Source organism: Schistocerca americana, chromosome X, assembly GCF_021461395.2.
Source record: "Schistocerca americana isolate TAMUIC-IGC-003095 chromosome X, iqSchAmer2.1, whole genome shotgun sequence".
NCBI classification, from domain to species: Eukaryota; Metazoa; Arthropoda; class Insecta; order Orthoptera; family Acrididae; genus Schistocerca; species Schistocerca americana.
This window is the reverse complement of record NC_060130.1, coordinates 485,899,313-485,911,553: the sequence shown is the minus strand read 5'-3', so window position 1 is coordinate 485,911,553 and position 12,241 is coordinate 485,899,313. Positions and strand designations below refer to the sequence as shown.

At 41.2% G+C, this 12,241-nt stretch overlaps 2 protein-coding genes across 2 annotated transcripts in view; both read right to left on the bottom strand.

Moving 5' to 3' along the window:
* The window catches only part of LOC124556086 (cyclin-dependent kinase 9-like), a 37,323-nt gene extending 35,304 nt beyond the window's left edge, over positions 1-2,019 (bottom strand). Inside the window, exon 1 of the mRNA XM_047130112.1 lies at positions 927-2,019. Within this exon, the coding sequence (XP_046986068.1) occupies positions 927-2,019 (1,093 nt within the window). The remainder of the gene's footprint in view (positions 1-926) is intronic.
* Positions 2,020-2,330: 311 nt separating this feature from the next.
* LOC124556085 lies at positions 2,331-11,169 on the bottom strand. Its single transcript, XM_047130111.1, has 3 exons — positions 10,516-11,169; positions 10,270-10,441; positions 2,331-2,365 (listed from the first exon to the last, which is right to left on the bottom strand). Exons 1-3 carry the CDS (start codon positions 11,167-11,169, stop codon positions 2,331-2,333), a joined length of 861 nt encoding a protein of 286 aa, XP_046986067.1.
* Positions 11,170-12,241: the final 1,072 nt, after the last annotated feature.

The following is a 12,241-nucleotide window of genomic DNA, read 5'->3' as shown; positions in this document are numbered from 1 at the left end:
TGTCTACCATAGCATAAATTACCAAGTAGCTTTCAGTCATAGAATGAAATAAAACATTTATTTGTAATCTGCATCTCATGTCTCTTCATGATTAATGTCACATAGCACTGAATTGTCTATCATAGCACAAATTACTAAGTAGCTTTGAGTCATAGAATGAAATAAAACATTTATTTGTAATCTGCACCACCTGTCTCTTCATGATTAATGTCACATAGCACTGGATTGTCTACCACAGCACAAATTACTAAGTAACTTTCAGTCACAGAACGCAATAAGACTGGTCTAATAATTCATCAAATGGATAGCAGAGAATGTAAAACACTTGCAATGAACACTTGATTTTATCCTAGTTACATTGCGTCAAAACTACAGACAACAGTCTAGCTAAATTACTTGTTAATTATGATCTTGAGAAACAGTGTATAAGACCAATGTTGGTTGAGATAAAAGCTTTGATTTACTTCTAGGGATATCACAGGCAATAATGGCATAGTCCTGTTGAATTAACAAACAACTTCACCAAAGAAGTACTGCAGAATTATGAATAAGGCACATTTGAATGTGTGATCTTTAGACAAGATAAATGTTTTGAATTACCATTGCATCACAGACAATAATGACTAGTCCTGTAGAATTAATATACAACTAAACACAAGAAGAAATGAAAGTTTATGAATAAGACATATTTGAAAGTGTGATTTTTAGGTGTGGCAGAAGTTTTGAGGTACTGGTACTATTGCATTACAGGCAGCATAAGCATAATCCTGTAGAAAAAGTTTCAATTTAACACAAGAAAAACTGAAAAATTGTGAATAAGGTCCATTGAAAGTGTGATTCTTAAGGCACAAGAATTTGATGTCCACTGTCTATTAATGCAATATATTAATGACTTTGCAGCCTTTCCTGCTGCTCCTATAACTTACGACCCTTACATTGAAGTGCCGCTGTTACACGTTTGAAGTTGCTTTCTTTATGTTGGGTCAACAACCTTGTAAGATCACTTGGCATAGGATCCGTCCAGAAGAAATTGTGGTCGAGGGCGGAGTTGGCATCGTACCGCTTTGATGGGTCGAGGACTAGCAGTTTATCCAAGAGATCGCATGCATGTGGATCATTCACATATTGCCTTAGCCAGGGCTTCACCTTGCGTCTTTGTCCCTGTGGCAGCTGAATCTTGTTGTACAATGGAAGTGATTGTACGCCAGGCCAAACTTCAGGAGTAATAGAACCACAAAGCTTTGAGATTATTATTAGCTGTGCCTGCTCACTGTTGCCTCTCATAATTGCTCTCCGTCTCCACATCTGAGCCATAAGGCAGCCAGCACCCCACATGTCAAGAGCTGACCCATAGTGACGGGCTCCAAGCAGAACCTCCGGTGGCCGGTACCACAATGCCACAACTGGACTTGTATAACACTGCTTCTTTCCATATTCAGTATCACTAAACTCTCGTGCTAGACCAAAATCGGCTATCTTCAAGATACCGTCCTTTGTAATAAGGATGTTATTTGGCTTTAAATCTCTGTGAACTACTCTCTTGATGTGGATATAATACAACCCATTTAACAATTGCTGTATTATTCTTTTAATATCTGCCAGACTAATGTGTACTTTCAAATTACACAGCAGGTCAGCTAAATCATACTCACAAAATTCGAGCACCAAATAAAATGAGAATCGCCGTCGATTGTGCAGGAGAATTTGGCTTTGGCAGACTTCAATTAAATCGACGACATTTTCATGCTTCAGATATTTCAGCAGTTTTATTTCCCTCAGTGCTGTCAGTGGAAATCCCTCCATTTCGTTAGGCACGAAAATTTTCTTCAGTGCGACAAATTTATTCGGATCATCCTTATGTCGCGCTTGAAACACTTCTCCGTATGTTCCTTCACCTATTTTTGCCACTGTCTGGTGTTTTGTAGCGTCATCGCAGTACGGAAAAACAAAATTTTCTCCAAATTTATCGGTAAAATTCTTCACAGGGCTCGTAGATCCACTTGCTCCAGCATTATCCATCTTCAATACACACTGCGACTGACTAATTCACTCACTAACTTTAGTCCGCACGAACAATCGAAATACCCACGAAGGCGTTTATACTTGCCACTTCGTGATCTACCAAGACACACTACGCTAGTCACACCGACATCTTGTCACTATTGCGTCCTTGAAACCACCTCAAATCAAATGTCTTTCCTAAGTAACCCTTATAATCACATATAACTGCTGTTTTGCTGTACTTTTATTATCTGAGCTCTACACACTGTAAAGTAATCAGATTCCGTGTAACTGCCTTATGGAGTTGATCAAATTTCAATTTCGCCCAATTATTGTTCTGTCAAAAGTGTACGAATATCACCACCTTCGGGGAAAAAAAAAAAAAAAAAAAAAAAAAAAATTCGAGCGTCTAGGACACTAGTACACTACAGATGAAAAGACGTGTGCTCACTTGCACACAGTTTTTGTAAAAGTGACGCAATGAATTATAACTTCAGACGTGTGTGCGTACAGTAGGCTAAGTTCGTGCCACTAAGGTAGCTGCGAGATCAGGCAATAATAGTTGGAACGCAATGACGTGTACGACACGAGAAAATCAACGGATTTTACCGCTCTACTGGTGCACTGAATTCACAACGTCAGATAACACATTTAGTGTCTGACCAAAAGCATTTTTAAAACGACATTATCGAATAGCACAGACTTTTATGACTGCACCCGTTTGCCCGAGTGCATGCTTCTGTTTTATCTCCAGCTGTAATACGTATGAATAACTCTTAAGACTATCTCATTGGCATTTCTGAATAGAAAATGCGTTACCTAGGTTTGATAGTGTCCCAGGAGCATGACAAAGAATGCCGTTTTCGTGCTTTTTAGCTGTCGTGTGAGCATAAAATCAGTGAAAAAACAGTCTAGATCGCGATGATTCTTTATTAAAATGACCAGCTTAAGCCTATACTTAGGCCAACTTCAGACAGCAACATCAGCTGAAGTTGACGATGCGTACAACAGCCAGTTGACCTCAGTCGCTGAAATTGCCAGTTCAACTGGCTGTTGTACGCCAATTTAATATCGTACCATCGTGATCTTGACTACAGCTGTACACACGGAACATGCTTTACGACGTTAAATAACTCCAGTTTCCTTATGTGATCTAGGACCTCATCACTCACAGAAATATATATAATAATATTTGACAGCGTCCTCTGAATTAATACTTTGTCAGAACTTCGAAACTGTCTTCATGTGCAACTATTTGTTATACTTCAATTGGCTAATGGAGAACTATGTACTAAGTGTTTCGGTTCAGATTTTAATTGTACGGCTGTCGTTTCTACATTAAGTATTTCAAATTATGTGCGAAAGCGCAAGGCTTTTTAAATACTGTCTACTAACAACGAGGGCGGATTTCGTTTTAACTACAGTGAGTCGAGGGCGGATTTCGTTTTCACTACAGTGAGTAGTAAAACAAAGCTGCACCGATGAGTATTCTGTCATCTTTGGGCAAATGTAAATTTCGTCCAATGTTGGCGTTTAAACAGGGTGACTTTTATTAATTTCTTGTACACAATTTGGTTTCATCGTTACAGAAAGTCAAGTCCAGTCGTCTTAGCACTACGTTCATTGCTGTTTACTTAGACTTTTAATTCTGTAATACCACTCATCAGGACATCTTCGGGTAACGCTGGCTTTTCATCGGAAAAGCCAGGTTGAGATTCATTGGGAGAGTGCTTAGAAAATGTAGTCCATCAACAAAGGACGTGGCTTACAAAACAGTCCTTCGACCTATACTTGAGTATTGCTCATCAGTGTGGGATCCGTATAGAGGTGTACATATCCCGCTTTTAACCCGCCCATGCTTGCCCGGTGGCCAGGCGGGCAGGCCGCCGCTCGTTGTCAACAGAACGGGCAGGCTGCTTCACTCCCAGCCAAGCCAAGCAGAACCCAACCCGGGCAGGCAGCGGGAAACTTGCTTGCCTGCCCATATTACTGCTGAGCTGCGCTGCGCAGCCGTTTAGTCTGCGCGCGTCATTGTCGTATTATGAACGTTAATCAAAAGTTTTTATTTCACCTGAGCACCAAAAGACAAACCCCCACATTATATATATATGTATTAATTTCAGGTAAAAAAAATATTGGTTTTATTTGTATATTCTTCCTTTACGCGTATATTTCGGGCTTCTTATCTATATAAATAAAAATTAATTGCCAAATGTGTTGATAAGCGTAAAACTCGAGAACGCCTGGACCAGTTCTGATAAATTTTTTTTGCTGTGTTCGTAATTCTCAGGACAAGGTTTTTATGAAATAAAATTTTTCGAAAATCGACCGAAAAATTGGAAAATTTGACAAAAACTGAAAGTGCGTTTTCATTGTGTCCGTGTGTTTGTATTGCATACAATCTTGATGAAATTTTGCACACTATACCTTGAAACCAAGAGGAAGGTCACAGTCTACATAAAATTTCATATGGTGCATGGCAGAGGTTCCTTTACATAACGGAACTCGACAAATTGTACGTATTTATTCCGATCTTGATGAAATTTGGCACACTTGATATTTAAAGCAGGATGAAGGGCGCTGCCTGCTTAAAATTCTGAATGGTGCATGGCGGAGGGTACTTTACATACACACTTCTACACCAACCTACAATTTTATTCCGATCTTGAAGAAATTTTGCACACTTGACCATCAAGAGGAACATCACTGTCTATATAATATTTCGGACAGTACATTGAAGAGAGTACCTTACAAAAGATTTTGACATCGTTTGCGGGTTACCATGAAAGTTCACTATGTACGCATGTTTCCATGGAGAAGGTTTTTGAATATTTACATGTGCATGTATATATATATATATATATATATATATATATATATATATATATATATATATATGTGTGTATATATGTTTATGTATATATATGTATATGTATATATATGTATATGTATATGCGTATATATATGTATATATGTATGTATATGTATATATATATGTATTTGTCTATGAGTATAGACATTTCGTTTAAAAGAAATATATATATATATATATATATATATATATATATATATATATATATATATAGATTTCTTTTAAACGAAATGTCTATGATCTTTTTGAAATTTGAGAGCTGTCTGACACATTCACAGTCATCGTGTTGGACAATTCGCGCACAGCAAATGTCGTTTAACAGTTGCAAACCATTTTTGGTTGAGTGAACGTGTTATATTGGCTGCAAAAAACCTTGATGTTAACGAAATGAATTTTCCGATCCAAAATATGACACCTGGCGAATTGCTGACATACAAGTCGGTTTATTCCGTTACTAACCAAGATGATGTAGTCAACTGTCCTACGGCATTTTTAAATTCGCTGGATTTCCCCGGATTACCGCCTCCCAATCTGTAATTAAGTCGGATCGGCAATCATGTTGCGAAAGGTAAACCAGCCACGTCTTTGTAATGGCACCCGGCTTGCGGGGAAGAAGTTAAAGAACAACGTAATCGAAGCCACAATTTTAAAAGGAAAGTACAAAGGTGAGGACAGTTTGATTCCAATATCACTAAGATTCCGACCGACATGCCATTCGACTTTAAACGGTTATAATTTCCAGTGCAGCTTACATTTGCCATGTCGATAGATAAATCGCAGGGGCAGTTGTTATATGTTTGTGGCATCAATCTTGAAAATCATGTTTTTCACATGGCTATTTGTATGTCGCATATTGCCCTGTCGGGACACCTTCAACTTCATTTGTTTACGCACCAGAAAGCAAAACTATCAATGCTGCGTGTCAAAAAGTACTACAATAAATGCTACCTAGCAATAAACTTTGACACTGATTCACTGATCACCACCAAAGTTGACAGATATATATGATATGAAACTTCCTGGCAGATTAAAACTGTGTGCCCGACCGAGACTCGAACTCGGGACCTTTGCCTTTCGCGGGCAAGTGCTCTACCATCTGAGCTACCGCAGCACGACTCACGTCCGGTACTCACAGTTTTACTTCTGCCAGTACCTCGTCTCCTACCTTCCAAACTTTACAGAAGCTCTCCTGCGAACCTTGCAGAACTAGCACTCCTGAAAGAAAGGATATTGCGGAGACATGGCTTAGCCACAGCCTGGGGGATGTTTCCAGAATGAGATTTTCACTCTGCAGCGGAGTGTGCGCTGATATGAAACTTCCTGGCAGATTAAAACTGTGTGCCCGACCGAGACTCGAACTCGGGACCTTTGCCTTTCGCGGGCAAGTGCTCTACCATCTGAGCTACCGCAGCACGACTCACGTCCGGTACTCACAGTTTTACTTCTGCCAGAGCTTCTGTAAAGTTTGGAAGGTAGGAGACGAGGTACTGGCAGAAGTAAAACTGTGAGTACCGGACGTGAGTCGTGCTGCGGTAGCTCAGATGGTAGAGCACTTGCCCGCGAAAGGCAAAGGTCCCGAGTTCGAGTCTCGGTCGGGCACACAGTTTTAATCTGCCAGGAAGTTTCATATCAGCGCACACTCCGCTGCAGAGTGAAAATCTCATTCTGGAAACATCCCCCAGGCTGTGGCTAAGCCATGTCTCCGCAATATCCTTTCTTTCAGGAGTGCTAGTTCTGCAAGGTTCGCAGGAGAGCTTCTGTAAAGTTTGGAAGGTAGGAGACGAGGTACTGGCAGAAGTAAAACTGTGAGTACCGGACGTGAGTCGTGCTGCGGTAGCTCAGATGGTAGAGCACTTGCCCGCGAAAGGCAAAGGTCCCGAGTTCGAGTCTCGGTCGGGCACACAGTTTTAATCTGCCAGGAAGTTTCATATCAGCGCACACTCCGCTGCAGAGTGAAAATCTCATTCTGGAAACATCCCCCAGGCTGTGGCTAAGCCATGTCTCCGCAATATCCTTTCTTTCAGGAGTGCTAGTTCTGCAAGGTTCGCAGGAGAGCTTCTGTAAAGTTTGGAAGGTAGGAGACGAGGTACTGGCAGAAGTAAAACTGTGAGTACCGGACGTGAGTCGTGCTGCGGTAGCTCAGATGGTAGAGCACTTGCCCGCGAAAGGCAAAGGTCCCGAGTTCGAGTCTCGGTCGGGCACACAGTTTTAATCTGCCAGGAAGTTTCATATCAGCGCACACTCCGCTGCAGAGTGAAAATCTCATTCTGGAAACATCCCCCAGGCTGTGGCTAAGCCATGTCTCCGCTATATCCTTTCTTTCAGGAGTGCTAGTTCTGCAAGGTTCGCAGGAGAGCTTCTGTAAAGTTTGGAAGGTAGGAGACGAGGTACTGGCAGAAGTAAAACTGTGAGTACCGGACGTGAGTCGTGCTGCGGTAGCTCAGATGGTAGAGCACTTGCCCGCGAAAGGCAAAGGTCCCGAGTTCGAGTCTCGGTCGGGCACACAGTTTTAATCTGCCAGGAAGTTTCATATCAGCGCACACTCCGCTGCAGAGTGAAAATCTCATTCTGGAGATATATATGAGTTTTCATAGATAGGTGAAGAGGAGATGAACTGAGGTGGCGGAATCCAACAGCGAGAGGACGAGGAGAAGGATAGAGGGTGGGGGGGAGATGGGCCAAGGGATGGGTTCAAAAATGGTTCAAATGGCCCTGAGCAATATGGGACTTAACTTCTGAGGTCATCAGTCCCCTAGAACTTAGAACTACTTAAACCTAACTAACCTAAGGACATCACACACATCCATGCCCGAGGCAGGATTCGAACCTGCAACCGTAGCGGTCGCGCGGTTCCAGACTGTAGCGCCTAGAACTGCTTGGCGACTTCGGCCGGCCAAGGGATGGGGAGTGGGGGGGAGGGGGGGTTGGAGGTGATGAAAGAGATAGTAGGAGAGGACTAAATGGATAGAGAGAAAATACGGGAGGGAAGATGGACTACGAGAGTATGGAATAAATAAATGCCCAGGCAACGCAATGCAGTCTGTGCTGCACTTTTCAACACCGAAACGGATGGATATTTGCACTAAAGAAGTGAACCTCCACCCCCCAAAAAGAAGATTGGTCACCTCCCCAGAAGAATAAATTATATACGCCCCTATTAACCACTGTACTGCAATGAGAACCAAATTAAGATTTTGGAAGTCTAGATTCTTTAACTTTAGTATGTTTCAGCCAAGTATGACACCAATTATTTAAATATTTAACTACGTTTCCAGGATGTATTTTACTGGTTCTGTGAATTCATTCGAAGTTGGAAAAATCATTCTAAATTGCCAAAATGCATTTTAACAAAATCGAAGGACTTGTTTCGTATCCAGTTCGTCTAAAAACTATAGTACTGGGAATACAATGGCGACCCTGAGCCATTTTTCGCGGCTCCTACGTTTGCGTCATGAGAGTCCACACTTGTAGTCTAGGTCTGCATCATGAGGGACCATATTTCGGACCATCATGATGCAGACTAAGACGACGAGTGTTTACTTGCATGATGCAAATCTAAACAACGACTCTAGACCCTCATAACACAGACCTAAACGACGAGTCTGAATCCCCATGACGCAGATATAGACGCTGTGGAGAGTGGCTCAGAGTTTCCATTATATTCCTACTACAATACATTCATGGAAAAAGACGCTCTTCATTTTAGGAGTATTTGTAGTGTCTAGGTCTTCAGCATCTTTACTCTGCATGTGGGATTCCCCTTAATATAGAAATACAAAAATAAAATTACATTTTGCAATGTGTGTGGAACTCAACAAAATAAATTGTAATTTAAACTCATAATGTGTATTGCCTTACTCCACAAATGAATATTTTATTTTGCAGAACACTTTTCAACATAAAATCTTTACAAATTTTCCTTCAGTTCCCCTGAAAGTATTATTTAGGCCAAACCAGATACTCCTAAAAATATTTGGCTACTTTTGCAAACCCAAGTAACAGAAAATGGTTTACAAACAATAATTAATGTCACTTGGAAGGATTGAAATCAAAAAGTTTAGTCTAAAATAAAAATGAACTGTATGCATTACAAAATTTCTATCTCAGAAATTGACGCCCAGAAAGCACAAGAAAGAAATCTGCACTCTTAATTAGTAAATTTGCGCTCAAACTCATAGTTTCCCGTTTAATGTTCTACTGTATTTTCAATGTGTCTGCTGATTAGTGTTTGAATTAATTATGACGAGATCGTTAAGTCTGTCTGCATTAAGACGTGATCGTTTTTCGCTAATTAGGTTTCCAGCGCAACTAAAAATTCTCTCACTAGAGGCACTAGTGGCTGGTATATTTAATATTTTTCTTGCCACACACGCAAGTCGAGGAAGTCGTTGAGAGTTATTTTTCCACCACTGTAGAATATCTCCCTCGTTCACACAGTGTTCTTGCAAGTATCTGCTGACTTCATCATGTAGGAGAGGAGGCTCTTCTGCTCAGTCCTCAAATTTCGCCATTTTGTACGGCCCTGGATTTGTTTCTTGGTTGCTGTGATTGGGCACTTGTACTGAAACTGTACAGGTTCCAATTAATATTTGCAGAATAATGTGAAGATCGTACTACACATAGTTGAAATTATAATAGGTTTTAGATGATGCTATCATTTATCGTCCTGTAAAGTCACCAGAAGATCAAAACTAACTGCAGGACGATTTAAACAAGGTATATATTTTTGGTGTGAAAATTAGCACTTGGCAATAAATAATGACAAGAGCGAGGTTATCCCTGTGTGTACTAAACTAAGTCCGTTAAACTTCGTTTACAAGATCAACCAGTCAAATCTAAAGGCTGTAGATTCTACTTAATACCTCTGATTACAATTACGACCTACTTAAATAGGAATGGACACACAGAAAATGCTGTAGGTGTTTTAATGACAAAACACTCTTTTGGAGCATTGCTACGAAGTTGGAGAGCCTTACTATTGACGGAAGAGGTCGAAAGAGTCTAAATAAGGGCAGCTGGTTTGGTATTATCGTAAAACAGGGGAAAGAGTGTCGCGGAAATTACACAAGAGTTGGGGTGGTAATCATTTCAACAATGGCGTTTTTTGACGTGGCGCGATCTATATATGAAATTTCGATCACCAACGTACACCTCCGAATTCGAAGAGATATTTTTGAGTCCCATATACATTGGAAGAAATGATCATCAGAATAAAATACAAAAAAGCAGCGCTCAGACGGAGAGCTGTAGGTGTTCTATCCCGCGCGAAATTCGAGAAAAGGAGACAAATAAGTTGAAAGTGGTTCGATGAACCCTCAACTAAGCACTTGCGTGTGTCTTGCAGAGTAACCATGTACATGTAGGTGAAGAATATATGCATTATCTAAGGAGCTTACCTTCAGCACACATCTGTCGTGCTGCTTGGTAAACTTCAATTTTTTCATTCTCGGTTAACTTTCTTAATGTGCGGTAGTTAGCCACCATAAACGTTGCAATTTTATGCAACATACTAACGCACATTTTCTGTTCTAGGAAGGCATCAGCGGCTTGTTTCAAAGGTTTCATGTCCTGAAAATACATTTTCTCAACATACATATTTCACAAGTGGTTCTATAATATTCAGATGGAATAAAATTACAAACCTCTTCATCGTTATCCCGTACGGTACAGTGAGTTTTTAAGGCATAAAACCACGGTAGAACTAAATGTAGGGTTGGATCCTTGTCACTCTCTAGATCAACTGTGGCTTCTTTAAACGGCTTAAGAAATTCTATAAGCTGGCCAGTTATATGGTGGTCATAACCCAGCATCTTATCAGAGGCACCTTCATTATGTAAAACAGCCTTCACTGAATCAATCTGAGAATGGACTGATACAAGCATGTCAAAATAACTATTCCAACGAGTTGAAACCCACTGCTTTAAAGATGAGTTCAGTCTCACACAGAGACCTCTTCTCTTGAAGTACGAAACCGTAGCCCGCACTGTATTAAGAATGGCTAATATATTTGGAACATTTTCTTTCAAAAACTGTTCGCTCAGAACATGTTTCAAGACTGTGTTTATACTATGAGCCATGCATGGAAGACGCTGATATACTTCGAGAGCTTTGACAATGTTACTGCCCTGGTCTGTGACAAACGTAATTTTGGCAATGTCTTCACGAGAAACACCCATAGTTTCTAAGCCATCTTCCAACTCGTTTCGAATATTCGAGCCTGTTTTTGGGCAGTCAGGAAACGCAGAGCACATTAGTACATATTTATTCAAACGCCAGTCTGAATTTATGTAATGCATTGTCACGGACATGTAATGCACCCCTTTGTAATTGTCTGTCCATAGATCAATTGTACTGGCACATATACCAGAACGAATCGCATGCACTATATCTGGGAGCATTTTGCTGCGCACTTTATCAGCTAAGGTTTGAACTTTCCTAGCTACTGTCACTCGGGAAGGCATAACATTTTTAATATCAACTGAGCCATATTTTTTACCTATGTCGATCAGTGTCTGCCCTAAATTAAGAAATCCTTCTCCCTCTATACTGCTAAATGGTCTCAGGTCCTTAGCACACATTTCGACGCACTTTTCGGCCACTAAATCTTTGTCCTCTTTCAAGATATTTGCGGAGTGAGGGAACTGCTTGTCAAATTTGTACACATGTCGTAACATACTCGAGGTTCCCGAATAAGTACTTAAGAGCTTTTTACATAGTTTGCATTGAGACACACCTACCGATTTATTTGAAGCGGCCTCATAAACACACGAAAACGTTTCCCATGCGGCACTTGTGCTCTGTTTCGTTACCAGCATGTATTCGCCAGTTGTCAATTTTTTTTTCAATCTCACTAAAGTTCGACCTATTCATTGTGCTGCCTCCACCGTTGCGATAAATGAACTGCAGGCTAACTACCTGGCTACTCTAGTCACGGTAGCTTGACAGCGCAACCTGTTGTCAGGCGCAGCAAGCTGAGCGGGTCCCGTGAAGCTTGGCAGGCTTGCGGGAACCCAGGTAGCCCGGGCTTGCGGGAGCCCGTATCGCCCGCATTGCCCACTATGCCTCAGTACACGCGCACTCTTGTGTTTACATCGTTGCAGGCTGACCTGCATGAATGGTTGCAGAGGTGATAGGGGCAAGCAGGCTGCAAGGGGAATTTGTACACCTCTGGATCCGTACCAGATCGGTTTGACGAAGGAGATAGAGAAGATCCAAAGAAGAGCGGCGCGTTTCGTCACAGGGTTATTTGGTAACCGTGATAGCGTTACGGAGATGTTTAATAAACTCAAGTGGCAGACTCTGCAAGAGAGGCGCTCTGCATCGCGGTGTAGATTGCTCGCCAGGTTTCGAGAGGGTGCGTTTCTGGAT